This window comes from Impatiens glandulifera, chromosome 2 (assembly GCF_907164915.1).
Source record: "Impatiens glandulifera chromosome 2, dImpGla2.1, whole genome shotgun sequence".
Classification (NCBI taxonomy): Eukaryota; Viridiplantae; Streptophyta; class Magnoliopsida; order Ericales; family Balsaminaceae; genus Impatiens; species Impatiens glandulifera.
This window is the reverse complement of record NC_061863.1, coordinates 63,808,809-63,828,169: the sequence shown is the minus strand read 5'-3', so window position 1 is coordinate 63,828,169 and position 19,361 is coordinate 63,808,809. Positions and strand designations below refer to the sequence as shown.

General features: G+C 32.5%; 5 protein-coding genes across 6 annotated transcripts; 3 read left to right on the top strand and 2 right to left on the bottom strand.

The window, feature by feature from the left end:
• The first annotated feature begins 58 nt into the window (after positions 1-58).
• LOC124926150 (protein PPLZ12-like) lies at positions 59-2,055 on the top strand. Its single transcript, XM_047466326.1, has 5 exons — positions 59-356; positions 875-995; positions 1,098-1,189; positions 1,305-1,401; positions 1,505-2,055. The coding sequence occupies exons 1-5, from the start codon at positions 165-167 to the stop codon at positions 1,876-1,878; spliced, it is 876 nt and encodes a 291-aa protein (XP_047322282.1). The 5' UTR covers positions 59-164; the 3' UTR covers positions 1,879-2,055.
• A 724-nt stretch (positions 2,056-2,779) lies between these two features.
• Positions 2,780-4,307, top strand: LOC124926151 (hypersensitive-induced response protein 4-like). Its single transcript, XM_047466328.1, has 5 exons — positions 2,780-3,196; positions 3,269-3,389; positions 3,452-3,543; positions 3,609-3,705; positions 3,796-4,307. Exons 1-5 carry the CDS (start codon positions 3,002-3,004, stop codon positions 4,164-4,166), a joined length of 876 nt encoding a protein of 291 aa, XP_047322284.1. The 5' UTR covers positions 2,780-3,001; the 3' UTR covers positions 4,167-4,307.
• Positions 4,308-5,201: 894 nt separating this feature from the next.
• LOC124925191 lies at positions 5,202-7,079 on the bottom strand. Its single transcript, XM_047465161.1, has one exon. It carries the CDS (start codon positions 7,077-7,079, stop codon positions 5,202-5,204), a length of 1,878 nt encoding a protein of 625 aa, XP_047321117.1.
• Positions 7,080-11,275: 4,196 nt separating this feature from the next.
• LOC124926149 (probable rRNA-processing protein EBP2 homolog) lies at positions 11,276-13,069 on the top strand. Its single transcript, XM_047466325.1, has 2 exons — positions 11,276-11,453; positions 11,942-13,069. Exon 2 carries the CDS (start codon positions 11,972-11,974, stop codon positions 12,851-12,853), a length of 882 nt encoding a protein of 293 aa, XP_047322281.1. The 5' UTR covers positions 11,276-11,453; positions 11,942-11,971; the 3' UTR covers positions 12,854-13,069.
• A 584-nt stretch (positions 13,070-13,653) lies between these two features.
• Positions 13,654-17,475, bottom strand: LOC124926147 (65-kDa microtubule-associated protein 3-like). 2 transcript variants are annotated; one of them, XM_047466323.1, is made up of 13 exons: positions 17,316-17,475; positions 16,847-16,947; positions 16,558-16,764; positions 16,238-16,486; positions 15,945-16,160; positions 15,702-15,857; positions 15,470-15,632; positions 15,231-15,382; positions 15,052-15,139; positions 14,904-14,977; positions 14,746-14,820; positions 14,377-14,662; positions 13,654-14,298 (listed from the first exon to the last, which is right to left on the bottom strand). In XM_047466323.1, the coding sequence occupies exons 2-13, from the start codon at positions 16,925-16,927 to the stop codon at positions 13,847-13,849; spliced, it is 2,199 nt and encodes a 732-aa protein (XP_047322279.1). In that variant the 5' UTR covers positions 16,928-16,947; positions 17,316-17,475; the 3' UTR covers positions 13,654-13,846. The 2 variants fall into 2 exon arrangements, with proteins under 2 accessions (XP_047322279.1, XP_047322280.1); XM_047466324.1 differs by having other exon boundaries at positions 16,847-16,943; positions 17,316-17,465.
• Positions 17,476-19,361: the final 1,886 nt, after the last annotated feature.

Genomic DNA, 19,361 nt, shown 5'->3' with positions numbered 1-19,361 from the left:
AACTGGCCCTAAAAGTAAGTCGGCATATTTGAGAAAAGTAAACGTTAATGGTGGCAAAGGAAATATCTTCAATTGGCAGAATTCTTCCTATCTTCAATTTGGCCATCCCCCGGGAGAGATCCGGTTTTTGAAGACTGAAAAGTTCGTCAGAGATCATAAAAGTGATGGGAAACGCCTTCATTTTCTGTGGATGCGTAGATCAGGCGAGTGTCGGCATAGTCGAGAAGTGGGGACGATTCGAGAGGTTAGCAGAGCCAGGTTTTCACTTCTTCAATCCTCTCGCCGGTCAGTGTCTCACCTCAATTCTCTCCACAAGGATCAACTCTCTCGATGTTCGCATCGAGACCAAAACCAAGGTCGCTTCAATTTCCCTTCTAGATAATTGGTTATGCATCAATTAGCAAGAAATTTGAAAGATATATTACTGACCTAATCGGTGAATAGGCATTTGGATAAGAGATTGTGTATTATTTATTGAATCATTTAATGATTTAAGTTCCTTTATCTGAAGAAGATTATTTGATTTGAAGTGTATTTTGTTTATGTAACTATTGACAAAACTGGCTTTGCAAGTGGAAAGAAATAGACTGATACTACAGCAGATAAAATCAAATCTAGGGGCATATTTTCATCCTTAGATATCTTCAACTTATGAAAGTGGCGAAATTTATCGCAATAGTTCAGTTCCTCTGTATGTAACAGGGGAATGGGGAGCCTTATTTGAAAGATCTTTGGCAAAAGGCTAACTCCATTCTTGAAAGAAAAAGATTACCTTATCTAGGGGTCAATCTATTGTAGCCTTTTGCATCTTAATGTAGGGTAATTTCAATTCATGGCAAGTAAAGTGATCATAGAAGGTTTCAACTTTTTGCAGGACAACGTCTTTGTGCAAATTCTTTGCTCAATTCAGTACCGTGTTGTTAAGGAACACGCAGACGATGCATTTTATGAGCTAGCAAACCCTAAGGAGCAGATTCAAGCTTATGTATTTGATGGTAATTTATTATTCCATCAGAAATTACCAGTTATTACTGCATAGTAGTTTTCCTTATCAAATTTCCACTTTATGTATAATTGACATGTATGGTTTTCTCCAGTTGTTCGAGCTCATGTTCCCAGATTGAACCTTGACGATCTCTTTGAGCAAAAGGGTGAGGTTGCTAAGGCAGTTTTGGAGGAACTTGAAAAGGTAATATACGGAGTATATGGATGTTTTCCTGTAAATTGAGGAATTTGAGGTTTTAGAACTTGATGACATAAAGCTAGCCCAAACAAAAGCTAATATTTTGAGTTAATTTGAACAGGTTATGGGAGGATATGGGTACAACATTGAACACATTCTGATGGTTGATATAATTCCAGATACGGCTGTGCGCAAAGCAATGAACGAGATAAATGCAGGTCTCATCAGATAGTCCGATTGAACTTTTTCTTTTTTTCTTTGGGTGATTTATTTATTTGTTGTTGTTATTGAGATGGGGTTTGGTTTGGTGTAATATTGCAGCTCAAAGACTTCAGCTTGCAAGTGTATACAAAGGAGAAGCAGATAAGATACTCCAAGTAAAAAAGGCAGAGGCAGAGGCTGAATCGAAGTACCTTGGGGGTGTGGGAGTGGCAAGACAGAGGCAGGCGATAACAGACGGGTTGAGGGAGAACATATTGAATTTCTCTCATAAAGTGGAAGGAACCACGGCTAAGGAAGTGATGGATTTGATAATGATAACACAGTATTTCGACACGATAAAGGACTTGGGAAATTCGTCAAAGAACACTACTGTGTTTATTCCTCATGGACCTGGACATGTTAGGGATATTGGAGATCAGATACGCAATGGCCTCATGGAAGCTTCTTCTGCTCGCGTTGTTGATTCTGATTAACAAACACTCTTTGTTTGTTTCACCAGTGGTTACTTTCCAAACAGATTGTTTCTTTATTTCCAATTAATGCTTCATGTTTTGTTTATCTGGTTTAAATACTAATACATATATAAAGTGTTTCACAAAAATCTGTTATGTGGATTATCGGCAGTTTGTATATAATAAATGACTGAGGTTTATATTATCTAAGTTTTACCCACTAGCTAGCTCAAAACTATATTGTCTCAAGTTCGATTTTTCAGTAGTGACGATTGGGATCGGGCTAAATAGTTCTGGAACTCCCAATTTTTTTATGTTCCTTCGGGAAGGTGCAAAACAGTAATATTTTTTTATATATTTTTTTTAAATGTCTGTCTTGCATGTCCAAAGGGGAGCATAACCGCTTAATTTTTATCCAAACACCACAGGAGAGTGCTCTCATGTGGGTTGTTGAATCTTAGCTTGTTTGATTTTAGTTTCTTTTTTCTGAGTTTGTAATTTTGTTCAATTTTTTTTTAAAAGAAGAAAATATATGTTATTTGAGTTTTTAATTTTTTTTATTACTATGTATTTAATAAAAATATTTTCAAATAATATATATATTTTTTTTTTATCAAAAATAAGATTTCTTTTTGACAAAAACTAAAAAAGAAATTAAGATCAGACAGTTCTTAATGTGATTTTCGTGTTTACTAAGGAAAGTTTGTGTAAAAAAAATGGATTTATTTTTGTTTATTTATTTGCAAGCTAAAAAATTAAGTTATTTTGATCAAACTAAGCTAAATTTTCGGTGGATGGCCAAAGGTGCTCTTTTGCGAGCTTAATTAACTATAATGGTTATCTCATGCATGAATCACGATTCATCGTTCCCTCCTTAGCCACCGATGTGAATCAAGCAACGACGAGCGGAGATGAATAATATTATATTTATGTAGTACGGGAACAGAAATTGCCTTCAAGAAACAGAACAAAAAAAACGAAACCTCCGATCGGAAGAATCCACTAGCTGTCCTGTTTCTGCATTACTGTTCATTCCCAAATTCCCTCTTCTCAAGTATAAACATGACCTTCTTCCTTCATCGACAAGATTCATCCTCAAGAGAGCGAAAGGTAATTGACATTATTCAAAGAAACAGAGGATATTATGGGCAACGTAATGTTCTCATTCTGCGGTTGTGTCGGCCAGTCAAGCGTTGGGGTGGTGGAAAGATGGGGAAAGTTCGATAGGTTAGCCGAGCCTGGTTGCTACGGCTTCAACCCTACCGACGGCGTATATCTAGTTGGGAAACTGTCCACCAGGTTACACGCACTTGAAGTTCGTATCGACACAAAAACGAAGGTAGATAGAATCATATCATTCAATCATGATCTGGGTTCATTTGACTTATCAAAGCATTGTAAACTTGTGCAGGATAATGTATTCGTCCAACTTCTTTGCTCAATCCAATACCGTGTTGTCAAAGAAAATGCACAAGATGCTTTTTACCAGTTAGCAAATCCTACAGAACAGATTCAATCTTACGTCTTTCATGGTACAACCCTTTTAATACTAGCTAATTAATATATGTATTGAACTTGCATGTATGATTTGCAGAGATTCGAGCTCATGTTCCTAGGCTGAGTCTGGATGAACTCTTTGAACAAAAGGGTGAAGTTGCTCAAGCTGTCTTACTTGAACTTGCAAAGGTAACTAACACCATATTTAAACTTTGTAAAGGGAATTTGATAAGTTGAACAGGGAATTTATACAGGTTATGGGAGCATATGGGTATCGAATGGAACACATTCTGGTGGTTGATATAATACCTGATCCTACCGTTCGCGACGCCATGACCCAGATCAATGCAGGTCAGTTAGGTTCTTCAGTTTGTATATATGAATCCGAATCTAAAGAAGATACAGGGGATTTAAATATGTGATTTGACATTTGGACAACAGCTCAAAAGCTTCAGCTAGCGAGTGTATACAGAGGTGAGGCAGAGAAGATAATGTTAGTGAAGAAAGCAGAGGCGGATGCAGAAGCCAAGTACTTGGGTGGGGTTGGTGTGGCTAGGCAGAGGCAGGCAATAACAAACGGACTGAGGGAGAATATCTTAGATTTCTCGTATAAGGTTGAAGGGGCTTCGTCAAAGGATGTGATGGATCTCATCTTGCTCACGCAGTATTTCGATACGATAAGGGATGTGGGGAACTCATCTAAGAACACTACTGTCTTTATTCCTCATGGACCAGGTTATGTTGGGGAGATTACCGAACAGATTCGTAAGGGGAGGATGGAAGCTGTTGTTCCTGCCAATGTCAATGCCTAGATTTTGTTTTCTTTTGGGTGTTGATTTTTCTCTGTTTTTGTATCAACTTCTTCAAATGTATTGTTAAGAAATATGCAGTATAGATTCATGGAATTAGCTCCTTCAATGAATGTATGTGTTTTAACTACATATCAAAGTTATTCATAAGAGAATCCCAATTTCCATCTAAACAAGGACTTACTGTGATTTGAGATTATTTTCAAATAATCCATTGGTCATCTAGTTTAAATAAAAATTGAATAAGGAAAACTTAAAGTTCTAAATGAAGGCATGTTCCTCCACCCAAAGAAAGACCTTGTAATAAATTCCATTGACTAGTAGTAGTACTACTGCAGAGTACAAATCAACAACCATTAATTATGAAAAAAACAAAATGATTGTGCATTTTAAAGTCCTTTCTATATGTGTTTGAACCTTCTTCTTCCAATAGAAAATAAAATTGTACATATTACCTTTTAATCTCAATCATTTCTCATTATAATAAGTTGTTGTAAGTCATAATTATTTATATAAGTATGTTGTAATTATGTCTAATGAATAACAATTTTAATTAGATGATTCAAATAACATCCACCAATCAAGTTATGGGTTTTTGGTAAGAGATTAATAATAAAAAAATAAATGAAACTTATTTGAAGCTAGCTTACAAACCCCCCAATAAAGATGTGACCATTCTCCTAACGTTATTTAAACAAACTAAATTCATGTGATCTAACAGTATTTGACTTTCTCACATACATTACATTGTTATAACCTAATTTTTACATTTTGTCGTGAACTATTTTTTCAAGATTGGAAATATTAAATGTTTATAATGCAATCATTGTTTTTGTCTTTTTACAATTTTCAACATGAACAAGAGCAAGTCCCTTTACCAAATCTTTAAGAAACAATTTACACTATATGAACTTACAATACAATGCTATCATGAATTGATTAAGACAATCAACAACAACAAAAACATTTTGTTAACCTAAGTGAGATATACATATATATATGAAGGAATCAAACAAATCTACATAAAAACAAACAATTCTAGGGAGTGTCTTTCCCTTGTTCATCACTCGAAAAATCTCGTCTTTCAAGCTTAGCTTGAGTCGCAATAAATACCATTTTCTCAACACTTTCCAAACCAACTTCACAAACCCTTAACGACCCCCAATCAACCTTATTAAACCCACAAGAGGCGGTTCCATGAAGAAACAAAAGCTTAACCGCCACTTTCCCAATCGTTTCCAAATCTTTCAAACAAGTCTCCCAAACCAATCTACTACTACTAGGATTCGCCATCTTCATCTTACCTGTCCTCGTATCCTTCTCTTTAACTTGCACGGCTTTCGCATACAACGGATCCAATCCTTCAATCCTCCATCTCTTTAACTCCATTAAAGCTATCGGAATCTCTTCTTTCGAAACTAATCTACTCGTGATCACCCTCTCCACATCCTTCTCTTGTTCAACCGTCAAGTATTGGTAAGGCGGAACGTATTTTCCATTTTCATCTCTCAATAAATATCGAGGATCAAGAATGAAAGCAGCTGACCATGCAGGATGGTAGTTTTTATCAAACCGCCTCTCTAGAATTGTCTCGACTTCATTTAAATCCACGTTGAATTTCGCACACCATTCCTTAACCTTTCCCCGCAATTCATCCCATAAAGGAAGGCATTGTGAAACCAACGGCCTTTCCAAACGGATTTCGTCTGCCATTCCTTTCATCATCTTTGTTAACGATCGGACGGCTTCCAAATTGTTGCGAAATCCCGCATCCTCAACAGGGATCGTCGATTTATGAACGTCGTCCAGCATTGGGATGAAAAATTCGACGTCGTTATGGAATCTATTGTTCGTTAGTTTAGAACAGTTATCAACGACGGATTTGAAAATTGGAAGATGGGTTATGAAATCTTTGATGAGACTAATGAAAGCTTGAATCTGGCAAGATAAATTAACCATCCATGGGTATTCAATTTCCAAATTTCTTAAAGCGCTCATCTTGTACTTATCTGTAACTATGCCTACACATCTATGAACAATATTGTCATTACCTGTTTTTGTTAAAGAGTCTCGTAAAATCTCTTCTGCGTATTCGGAAGGGACGGTTTTCGCGACGAAACAGGTTTTGTGAAAGACGCTCGATCCGTTTGGAAGATTGATGAAGAATCTAACTAGTTTCTGGGTTTCGCGATTCTTGATTTTCCACCCGTCGGACGCGACCTGGAAGAACGGTGACTCGTTTATTCTTGATTCGGATTCCATCTTTACGTTTCTAAATCTCGATTCTAATCTCGAACCAAGAATATCTTTCTGGGTAACAGCGATCAAGCCGACTTGATTGAGGAAAGCCTTGAATTTTGGGTGTTGGAGAGCTGAAATTGAAACTGAGCCGTAAGATTCGTAGAACCAGTGGGAGAGTGTATCAATGGCGGAATGTACTTGCAGGAGAGTCAAAGATGGAGCAGGTATGGGCTTTGGTCGTTTAAGCTTCTTAACACTATCTTCTAACATTGCGAGAGCAGAGAAATCGTCTTTCCCGCCTGATAAAAGCAAGTTCCTCTGCGACTGCAATGGGTATAAAACAGAGGAAGAAGAAGAAGGAGTGAAGCTTCTCCTTCGATGATGATGATGATGATGATTCTGAGAAAAAGGAGAGTTGAAATTGGGACAAGTTCCTTTCTTGAGATGTTCATTGGCTGTTCTAGAAGGGTTGGATGCAGAAAAGGTGGAAGCGCACAATGTACATTTGAGCATAGCAGCTTTTGGTTGGTTGGTTTCTGGATTTTGAGTTAAAATGGGTTCGAAATATGTCCAATACCAAGCTCCTCCCTTTCCCTCGATCGACTTAGTTCGTAACGTGATTAGACCTTCATACCGCTTCACGGCCTTGCTGCCAACGTCTTCTTCGTTAGCCATTGCAAAAAAGAGGAAGAAATTATAGAATTGCAATCTATTCTGAGTTGTAACATGTATCATTGCAGGCAGCAGAAAAGCTCCGCCATTGTTTTGGATGTTTCGGAGATTTCGAGAGATAGCTTTTTAGACTCCAAGGTGTTTGTGAAAATGCTTAGCAGAAGAAAGAAGACTAGAACGTTGAAAATGAAGAGAGCGAAAAGGCATGTGAGTGAGAGAGAAAGAGAGATTATTTGACTGTATATCATTGGGGGCAGGGAAGAATTTTGCGGTGGTGCTTTACACGAAATACTAAAGCGCGTGTGGAATATATGACAATCGTATATTGGAGATCTTGTCCATTTGGAATTCTGGAGTATTTTCTGTGGCACCCGTAGGGTCAAATAAAGCAACTAATAAATTATTATTTTTTTCCAATAAAATGTTAATAACATTTTTTTTCATGTTACAGATTTAAAAAAAAAAATTTAAAAATTAATAATCTATAAATAATTTGTTTATTATCCAAAATATAATTTATAAAAAAGTGTATATCAATAAATGAAAATACAACAGTTTGGACAATGATTCGACTAAATAGTAAATCAAATTGGGAATCGGAGGGTTATGTATGTACATGGACGGACGAGGTATAATTGTTTTAACTGTAGACATGTGTCTTAATTTATTTTATTTAATAAAAAAAATTGAATATAATTTCTTTTTATTTATTCATTTTATTTATAATTTTTTTTTTATCTTCTTAAATATACTTTATAAATAAATTAAGTTCACCCAAACTCAGAATTTTTTAGTGTCAAATTAATTGTTCATTATTTAAAAAAAAGTTTAAATAATGATCTATATAATGTATATATATTTAGATTTTTCAATTTATACATATTAATTTTATTTATAAATTAGATATAATATTTACACATCCTATGTTTCAAATATGAATATGGCGGAACTCATCTTTAACATCTAAAATTTTTGTGCATGTGAAATTGTTTGAATATGCATAAGATTCTTGATAAATTTGCATTGAAAAACAAAATTTTAAATTTATCTAAAATTTGAAATATTGGAAAGATAATTTAAAGTCAAAATAAATGAGGGGATGACTTTGATGGTATTACACTTGAGACACTATTTATTTATATCATATTTTTTAAATAAATAATTTTTTCTATAATAAAATTATATAAAATGATATTTTATATAATTTTATTTTTTTTTATAAAATATAAATAAATATATTGATATTTGGGAACAAAATCGAGATAAGACCATCTCTCCTAGGGATGGCAACGGGTACCCTACCCGCCGGGTAGTGAAGTACCCATCCCCGAACTCGAATTTCAAATTACTACCCGACCCCGACCCCGAACACGACGGGTATCTCTATTTATATCCCCATCCCCGATTCATCAGGTACCCGATCCCCGACGGGTACCCATTACCCGATATGAAATATTAAAAAATTATATTTAATTAATTAAAATTATATAAATTAAATATAATATGTTACTACAAAATATAATTAACCTAAAACTATTAATAAATATTATATCCTTAAACAATAGATAGAAAATCATCCACACATAATATAAATTCATCCATACTACAAAAATACAGAAAAAAAACTTAAAAGTAATAGAACATAATTTTAATTAAACACAAAAACTTCAAAAATCATCAAATTAGTTTTCTCACAAAAAGCATCCTTCTTAAATACATTTCTTCAACACATGTAAATTACAACCTACAAAATCAAAAGAAAAAACAATCAACATTAACAAATACAAAAAATAGAATTAAGATTAAAGTATTTAACTAATAACATACCTCAAATCTTTGACAAACAATTAATTACTTAAAAAGTAAACTTGGTCTTATATATTAATATTTTTTCCAAAAATATTTATACAAATAATAAATATTAATATATTGAACTATTATTACCCAAATATAGTTAAACATAATATTTAAAAAACTCTTTTATTTTTTAACTAACATATTGAACTAAATATAAGGAACTTTTAATATTTCTTAAAAAAAAAGATTCTTTGACTCTTTATTTTTGCCTTTATAAAAAATAATTTTATTTATTATATTACTTTATTAAATTATATATTATTTCATAAAAAATATTTAATAATATTAATATTCTATTATAATTTACCACCCTAGTTTGTGAAACCCTAATTTGTGAGTTATGAAAATTCATCTACATTACATGATTTGGATAAATTTTTATAATGTTTGATGTGGTTTATTTAATCTGAGTCAAATAACTTATAGGCATATTACATATATAATGAAACTATGAAAGTATATGCATATATATCAGTTATTCCACATATTAAACACACATATATATATACCCAAAATATCTATTAATCAAGAGATTCCACGTATTAAACAAAAAAATCTATAAATCCACATATTAAACAAAAAAATCTATAAATAATAGAAGTATTACTTATCTACTATGTGTTGTAGTCGTGTAGAACTTATAGAAAAAATCAACTGTTAAAACGGAAGAAGAAGCTATAAAATAAAGATTGAAGATTAAGTTAATAAATAAATATAAGATTGTAAAAGTTTAAGAACAAACATAACTTTATTAAATAAAAATATTACTTACTTGCATAGTTATTGAAGATTTTGAACAAAAACTAAAGAAATGTTGAAGAAGATAGAAGTTGAAGACTTGAAGTAAGGTTAATGAACAACGAACATCTTATGAGAGAGAAACACTTATTACAATTTACAAATGAATGAAATGATGTTAACTTGTTAAACGTGGATCTAGGAAATGATGTTAAGCGTGATGTTAAATGTTAAGAGATTCTCCCCGATCAACTACAATTAATCCATAAAAAGACCGTCTCCCCGATCAACTACAATTAATCCATAAAAAAAAACATTCATATACTGTAAGAACGGTTTATAATTGTCATCAAAGTATGAGTAAATGTATTAACTTCTTAAATTCCACCTATTACTTCAAGAATCCAAATCTAAATATTAATAATTATGATTTGAACTCACGGTAAATATCAATATACTGAATTCATATTTATAAAACAATTTAATAGATTATTATTGAAGTTGATAAATTAATTATTGGACGGTGAGGTATTATGAGTGGTAATAAGTAGTTAGAAGTTGACTGTGACATTGAGGGGCCAAAATTATGGTGATTTTCGAATTCACTATTTTTGTTTAAAGTAGTTGGTTATAATTGTTTGTGGCTACATACATTTTCATTATTAATGATCAGTTGAAAAAATGTATCCACCAATATTATCTATTTATGATTATATATTTAATAAGAAGCTTATTATAACTCAAAAGTCTAAATGGCAAAGTGCTTTTTAATATTAAATAAAATTGTAGTCTTTTTATATTTCTTAATAATTATCAACTATATCTCAATAACCAATTTACAGCGTCTTATTTCAGGGTTTAAATTATTTATTTAATAAATTTAAACAGATTAATAAATTATTTTAAAAATTAAATAATAATAAAATATACATACATTTAATATAAAAAATACATATTTAAAATAGTAATTAATTTTATTAATGATATGTCAGCAGTGACTAACATCGCTATATCTTTTTAATTAAAAAGACTGTGTTGATGGGCCAATAATATAGTCTACAATATATATTCTTTGAAAGCCCAAAATATATTTACCACTAAATTAAATAATAATAAAAATATTTACATATATTTAATGTAAAAAATATATATTTAAAATAATTATTAATTTTATTAAGGTAGTGATCTTAGAGGAGTGACTAACCTTGTTATATTTTTTAACTAAAAAACTTTGATGATGAACTAGTAATATAGCCACTATAATATATATTCTTTGAAGTTCAAAACATATTTACCATCTTTATAACGGTTTATTTTAGGTTTAAATTATTTATTTAATAAATTAAAATAGATTAATAAATTATTTTAAAAATTATATAATAAAATAAATTAATATATTTAAAATAGTTATTAATTTTATTAAGGTACTGATTCAACAATGACTAACATTGTTATATATTTTAACTAAAAAAACTATTCTGATGGGTCAGTAATATATACACAATTGATGATGGGCCAGTAATATAGTCATAATAATATATGATTTGAAGCCCACATATATTTATAGGGTTTTAGTTTAGAGATATTACCCATGTTCTAGGGTTTAAGTCGATTGCGCTGAAAACTCAGGGTTTCTTGGTTTTTTCGAACCCACAATTTCTATACCCCGCCCGCCTCTCCACGCCTAAAATTCATTCAGGTCGAACGCTACCGAAAGTCCAACGCAATCACTACTGAGACAAACTCCATATCGCTGATTGAATCTCCGCATAGTTTCTTAAGGTACTCATCTACTTTGAATGATTCTTTTATGTATTCATTTGTTTCTTGCCTCTCTGAACAAGTGAAAAATCGAATCGTAATACAAGATAACGACGTTAATCCTCTAGTATTCTTGTTAACAGCTGATTTCGTAGGTAGATTTCGATAGAAAAAGTTAATTTTCATGAAATTTGTCATGGAGATTTTTGTTCCTGATTGTTGTCTGTCGATATAAGAATGAGATAATTGAAAAATCAGCTTCTTTCTTTTTGATGATTTTGGTATATTGTTTTGTATTAGATAGCGAGATATTCGTTTTCCCTCAATAATTCTGTTTTTTCTTCTGATATATTTATATCTTACTTTATCTGCCCTGAATTAGACAGTGCTTAGAAAGAGATTCTTGCTTCATTCCAGTAATTAGACAGTTCTTATACAATAATTCATATACATATTTAGTTGTTTACTATTATTTTGAGCAATCTATATTTCTTATTCTGTTTATTCAGGTCTGTTGTTATACTGTAAAAGAATTTAAGATGGGTTACCCTGATGCCAAAAATATCGATCACGAGTCACAATCCGAGTCTGAATCAGAATCAGAAGAAGAAAATGTCTTGCAGAGTGAGCCTTCAAAGAAAGCCATAAACAATCATCAAGGTCTACTTGATAAACTTGCAGACATTAGTTGGCCCGAGAACGTTGATTGGATACACAAGCTTACAGTTGATATCGACAGAGAGCAAGAAGTAGACGTGAACGATGATCTTACACGCGAGCTCGATTTCTACACGCAAGCATTAGGAGGTGCTAGGCAAGCTTTCACCAAATTCCAGTCTATGAAGCTTCCATTTTTAAGGCCTCCTGACTATTACGCAGAAATGGTAAAAAGCGACTCTCATATGGTGAAGGTTAAGGGTCGGCTTTTGTCAGACAAGAAACAGATGGAAGAGGCTGAAGAGAGGAGGAAAGCTCGAGAATCGAAGAAGATAGCGAAAGAGGTGCAGTCTGAGAAGCTTAAAGAGAGGTCTAAGCAGAAGAAAGAGGAAATGGAGAAGTATAAGAAGCTAAGGAAGCAGACTAAGCAAGGTGGATTTTCGAACAGTAGGAAAGATGAAGCGGATTTGGATTTGAGCTTTGAAAATGGGAATATGTTTGAGAAGTCTGAGAGTAAGAGGAGGAGGACGGGAGTGGCTCCTGGAGATCGTTCTGGAGGGAAAGGAGGAAGACAAGGTGGTGGTGCTGGGGCTAAAGGGGGTAAGAGAAAGGGTAGGGAACATAAAGATTCCAAATTTGGCCATGGAGGAAGGAAAGGTATGAAGAAGCAGAATACAAAAGAGACCACAAATGATTTCCGCAGCTTCGACAATGGCAGTAAAGGTAAAGGAGGAGCTTCAGGAGACAGGAAGAGGAAAAGGTAAGATTTTTCGATATGGGTTGTTGTTAGAATGAAGAATATGGGTTCTCCATTAAAGACAAGTTTTGTTGCTTATTTATGCTTTACTCTTTTTCTCCCACCCACTCTCAATTTGGAGAGTCTTGACTGTTAAAACCTATATGTTTGTTTATCTCCAAGAGGCACTTTGTGACAGATGATGTTCTCTTTTTTTGTTTGGTTATTGAATTAGCATTTTTGATGTTCTTGGCTTCTATTTTGTGTTCAATTTATTTATATGCTAGCTCAAATGTCTTAACATATACTAATGTGGACTAGCTACCATCCATCCTTAGTTTTCAGATTGATATGATCTTGGTAAACTGATTTTCAATCCTTGTCTATAAAATAAAAGAATCATGGTTAGTTTGACCCCCAGTTATGTTTGTACCAAACTAAAGAATTTCATTATAATCTCAAATTTGATGATTCCTCATTTTGTATTTATACTCAACGTATATTGTGTTTTTGTAAAAGTAAATGAGTTATAATATAGCTCAATTTGATGATTATGGTGTCAGGCTAATTCTTCTTTTAAAAAAATAATTATTTGGTATTGATTTGTGGCTTTTTTAAAAAAAAAAATGGAAATTCTTGAGATGACTTGAGTTCTTTTGGTTTTTATCTATTTTAGCAATTTGGTTGAAAAGAAAAAAAAAGATATGATATATAATACAAACCCAACATCAGAATTCTGAACATTCAATATTCTGAACTTTGAAATCTGTGTCTACTATCTAAGTCTATTAATATTTAACAAAATCATAAAGCAAAATAAATTAACACTGAAATATATGTTAAAAGAAAAGAACAAATTTAATACTAGCCAATGTAACAGGAAGAAAGTAAAGAAAGAAGCCAATTGAGATTGACTTACAACCAAAAGAAAGCCACAGAATTCTAATATTGTCCTACTATTCTTAATGCCTGATAGGCAATCAAATTATACTAAAAGAAAAAAAAAACTTGAAAAGCAAATTCAGACTTGTACGAGTGACAGCTTGAGGGGTGTTGTTGATGGAAGAACAAATCCGAACCTCCTTTCTTCAAACGAGTACTCAACAACATTCTCTTCAACTGGTGGTGGTGTCGGTTTAAGGTTGAAATGAATTGGAGCAACAGGAACATGTGCAGGAGTCTTGGATGTCTGCATAGGAACAGACACAGTTAAAGGCGTAGATGGGACCGGTATCGCCATCATCTTGATGGGAGTATTCCTGTTGTTGTAGTTCTCTTCCTCCGAACTATTAATCTTGTAAGGTGTAGTAATTTGCGATAACATGTCAGTTGTCTGCTTTCTGTTGTTCAACTCCTCTAGAAGATTTGCCATGTTGGACTTGGATGATTCTGTTGAAGATATGGGCGAAAATGGCTTCCTCTTCATTGGTGAATTATTATTATTAATGCCAGCAATGTCCAATCCTCTCCTCACTAAGACATTGAAATAATAAATAGTGAGTAAAAAATGAAGAAGAAAGATATCAATCAAAATCTAATTTGAATTTTTACCTGTTGACAAAGATGGGAATGAATCGAGATGATCATTGTTGTTGTTGTTGGGATTCTTCTTTGGCTGGCGGGTATTTGGAGTGGCTTTAGGGGTTTGTTGTTGAAGTAAAGTTGGTCCTCCAAGAGAAAGCCTTCTGTTGCTGGTTTGCTGCGGCTGCCCACCAATTGACTGCCTCCTTGAGGCCTTCTTCCCACTTTGGAGTTGTTGCTGCTTCAAAGGACTCGGTTTCGAACCAAACATTGCCTCCTGTTCTGCCATTAACTGTCCTTGTAACTTCTTCTGGTCCTGAAAATACAATCAAAACTTCTTAACTCACCCACAAACCAAACACCAAAATTAATGTTTGTTTGTCTGTCGGTCTGTCTTACCCTCATTCTCTTTCGCTCCTGCTCTTTCTCTTGCCGCAGCATGGTATACTCTTCAAGCATAGAAAGAAGACGAATCTGTAAACACACACACAAATAAAATTATTTCATCATTCATGGTTTGAAACAAACACAAAAAACAAAGACAATTAATTACTTACACCATCGTAATTGAAATCCATTCCCCTCTCGTTTTCCCATGTTCTGGTTTTGGATGCAAGTGCCTCCATCATCCCTGTGTAGTTTTTCCCCATTAAATTCGAATGATTCAATTAAACAGAAACATTAAACAAACGTAACTAATAATACCTGGGAGTTTGTTGACCAAAGCACGGGCCTTTTCAGCTCGTTTCAGAGTAAGATGAGCACCACGACCAGCATTGTATCTGTTCTCATCCTATAACACAGAGATTTCAAAAGTTAACAAACAATGAACTAAAACATCATAGCATAGCAATCAATCAAAGAACAAAAGAAACCAACCAAACCTGGTTATACTCCTCAAGCCAGCACTCTTCCTCGCAAGCTAATATCCACTTATCCACTCTTTCTAGTATTTCTTTCCTACCCAAAGACTCTTCTTTCACACTCGAGATTTGTAGCTCGATTTGCTCAAGTACCCCAACAGGATCAACCGTTCCTAAACAAAAACAAAACACCCACGATTTGTTGTTCAATAACAAATCACATCTCATAAATCATTTAATCAAACCTTAAATCAAAATACCAGATTCAATAGCTGCCATCAAAATATCAATGGCATTATTGTCTGATTCAGGAAGCAAGTGTGTCTTCTTGCAAACTTCTTCAAGCTCTAATCTTTTCTTCATTACAAGTTCCTTCATCTTGCTAGCTTTCAATTCATCTAACCTCATAACTTCAGCCTCAACCTACAAAAAACCAATTCTTCATATTCCATTTTTATACATTATATATGTAAACTGAATTTTGAAACTCACATTGTTGATGAATTCTACTGAAAGCATATTAGGCTCAGTCATCTCTTGCTCAGAAGCCGCTACATTTCGAGTCACGTTATGGAAAACCTGTTGCTCTTCAACAGGCGTATCCATTAGATTCCATAGCCTCAACAAGGTGGTTGCAAGGTCTTGAAGCTGTTCATAATTTTGAAACAAAACCAGTTAATGAATTAATTTTAAAAAAAAATTATGTTCAGAAATGGTAAGTTTTTATTTTTATACCTGCTGCATTCTCTGTATTTTGATCTCACGAAGCATTTCTATTCCAGTCGTCAATCGCCCAATAGCTTCATCGCTTATATTCACCCTGTCTCCTTCAGGATTATTACCATAACTATGGTGAATTTCGCCTGCAGTTTGATTAAAATCAACTCCGAGCACAGCACATAGAGAATTCAAATTGTTTAGAAGGTCGACAACGTAAATCAATCGATCACTCTGCAAATTCAAAGAACATATATTTTAATTCGATAGAGATGAATAAAGGGGTTAAAGGGTTTGCAACTATGACAGACCTTTTCTTTCTGAAGGGCTTGCAGCTCTTTTTGCAGTTCTTCAAGTCTTCTTATAGATAAATCTGATTCATCGATCAATGAGTTGGAACCAGTGTATGAAGACATGTGAATCTCGTTTGATATCTGTTGTATTTCCTCTATAACTTCAATGAATTGAGTTCTCCTGCTGAATTTCCTTTTTCTCATTTCCTCTATTTGAGGAAGAATAGCTCTCAGTTCTTCTTTCAAACTTCCCAGGTTTTGATCAGACTGTGAAAAGATGATAAAATTTAGAAAGTATGAATGTTAACTTATCAGACCAGTATGAATTCGACCGTTACCTGTCTAATATGTACAGGTCTTTCACCCATTGCAGAGCAAATGGCTGCAAGCTCTGCTTCAGAATCAGCAATGGCTTGCCTTAGTTGAGCTCTAGAACGGTTAGCTTGATCTACTTTCCTTCTATACACTTCCAGACATTCCCGTTCAAGTTCAAGCAACATTGTATCCCTTTCTGTTTCAGATTCACCCACTTCGTCCCATATAATCTGATTAAAAAGAATAATTAATGGCGAAGGAGATGAAGTGAAATGACTAATAAATGAAAAAGGGTTTCTATTTATGGAAAACCTGAAGCTCATATAGAAGAGATCCACATGTTGTTTCCACCTGCAAAAGTGGATCTTCTTTGTTGATCATCTTAGTAGACATGTTCAACCAATTCAACCTGTCTGAAAAAAAGTAAATCGATTTATTATTTGCAAAAAGTTCATGATTTCAAATTAGGGTTTTCTCCATGACAGACAAAATTCTCAGATCTATGTTCTGCTTAACCCTAGTTTCAATGAAGAAGCTTAAGAAACACGCAATAGATGATTTAACGGTCAGATCAACTTACAAAACAATTTTCAAACACAACTATGAGCTTCATAATGGAAATAAAACCCGAACAGCTCAAATGGACCAAAATCCATCATAAATGGAGGGGGTTTAAGGGAATCGCTTCATAAAGAAAGAAATTTATACAATCTCCAAATCGAAAACCCAAAGCGAAATCAAAATCTCGAGTTAACTGGGTTTAATGAACAGGAAATCAAACCTTAAAATGAGCTTCCTTCTGAAAGTTTCTTCAGCGAAATGGTTTAGCAAAGAAGAAATGAAGAATTTCTAGAGAGATAGTTAAAGAGAGAGAGAGAGAGAGAGAGAGATTGGGAGAGAAATAATTCGACCGTTGCGGTCTTTAAACAAAGAGCAGGATGCCTTTTCGAAACGGATAAAAAATTTGAATTTCAAAAGCCTGAGAGAGAAAGTAATCAATAAGATAGATAGACATAGTATAGGGGCGGAGAAATGATAAAGCTACAGGACTGTCTGTCTGTCACGTTCTTAACATCAACGCATTTAATTCAAGTTGAGATCCATCATTTATCAAAATACCTTAAATAATTTGAATCTATTGAAAAAAAGAATAATAACTAGACTCAATATAAGTCTAACATAATTTTAGGTATTTCGCTATTATTTAATTTATTATTAAATAATTTTTCTTTTGTTATTCTCAAAATATTTTACAAAAATCATTATGATATTTGATTTTCACTTAAAAACTTACTAAACTTTATAAAGTTATGCTAATTTTCTATTCTTGATTAAAAAATGAAAAGATGTGTAATTAATAAATGGGATAAGTGAGGGAAGACTAAAGAAATTAGTAAGATTAAAAAAATAATACTTATTAGATTCTGTTCATCTTCTAATAAATGAATTGAATTTTTTTTTCCTTATATGCAAAGTGAATTGTTGAATGAGTAAAGGTCTAAATTTAATAACCACTTCATTTATTAAAAAAAAAGTAGTATTTTAAAGAAGAATACAAGGAAAATAAATTAATACCATATTACCATAATCTAAAATCTAAATCAAATCAAAAAACATAGATAAACTATCAAATGCACACAAAATGGAAACAACACAAATAATTCATTTTAGATGGAATAGTTGGTTGGGTTTTTAAAAAAAATTGCAACCATAAACTAACATCATTTTAATTTCTCTTATTAATTATATCATTCAATTTATAATTAATCAATATTATAATATTCTATATATTTTTTTATCATACTCTTTTACAAAAATAAAATTATACTTTAAAATTACCAACAATCAACCTTTTTTAAATTACACAATTTTTTTTTTTATATTATTGTAATATGGAGAATGATAATTCAAATAACCATAAAATAGTATAAGGTTCTGAAAGGTATAAGTGGTAAGCAGTAATTTGTTGAGTTCAAAGTAATACTTATTTCAATTAGTTTCCGTAAACTTTCAAACCTAGGGTATATATACGATCTAATAACATATTTGTAATTAATAAATGATCGATATAAATTAGGTAAACTAATAACATTTAAAAGTAATTAAGAGAAAATAGATAAATGACCGTGAACAAATTTCCTTACTTAGCTTCGAACTATTAACACTCTTTAGAAAGGTCAAAGTCAAGGGATATTATTATTATGTGTATTTATTGCATTTTCTTAATAGAAAAGACAAATTCAAATAAGGAAGAAGGAATAAATAGAATGGACAGAAAAATAATAACAATGTTTCCAATAGTATTCCATCATAAACTAAAATAATCCGTGACAAAAATAGACACTATATTGGAATCAAAGTAATATTTATATCTGTAATTATCTGAATTTTAAAGTAAAAATAAAACAAATGACTTCATATAGAAATGATATGTGATTTCATTTGTAGGTGACACATGTTTTATTTTAAGGAAGATGACTGACATATATGAGTTATATAGCAAATGGCCTGTTCTAATGAAGATAAGACTTATTCTAATGAATAAATGTGGAATTCATGATATATAAGGGCAAGTGCCTTATTTCTAATAAGGATTAGTGGCATATATAGGTGAATAAAGCTTTCATACAAAATAGCATTTAACATATGTTATAATAATTTATGACTGATAAAAGGATGGTTTATGAAATGATTTTGAGACATTAAAATGAAATGTGGTATATTTGGACTTAAAAAAATGTTTTAAACAATCATATCGACTCAACTATTTTTATTACTCTAGACTTGATTATGTATATATTTATCTAATAATAAACTATATGTGCCT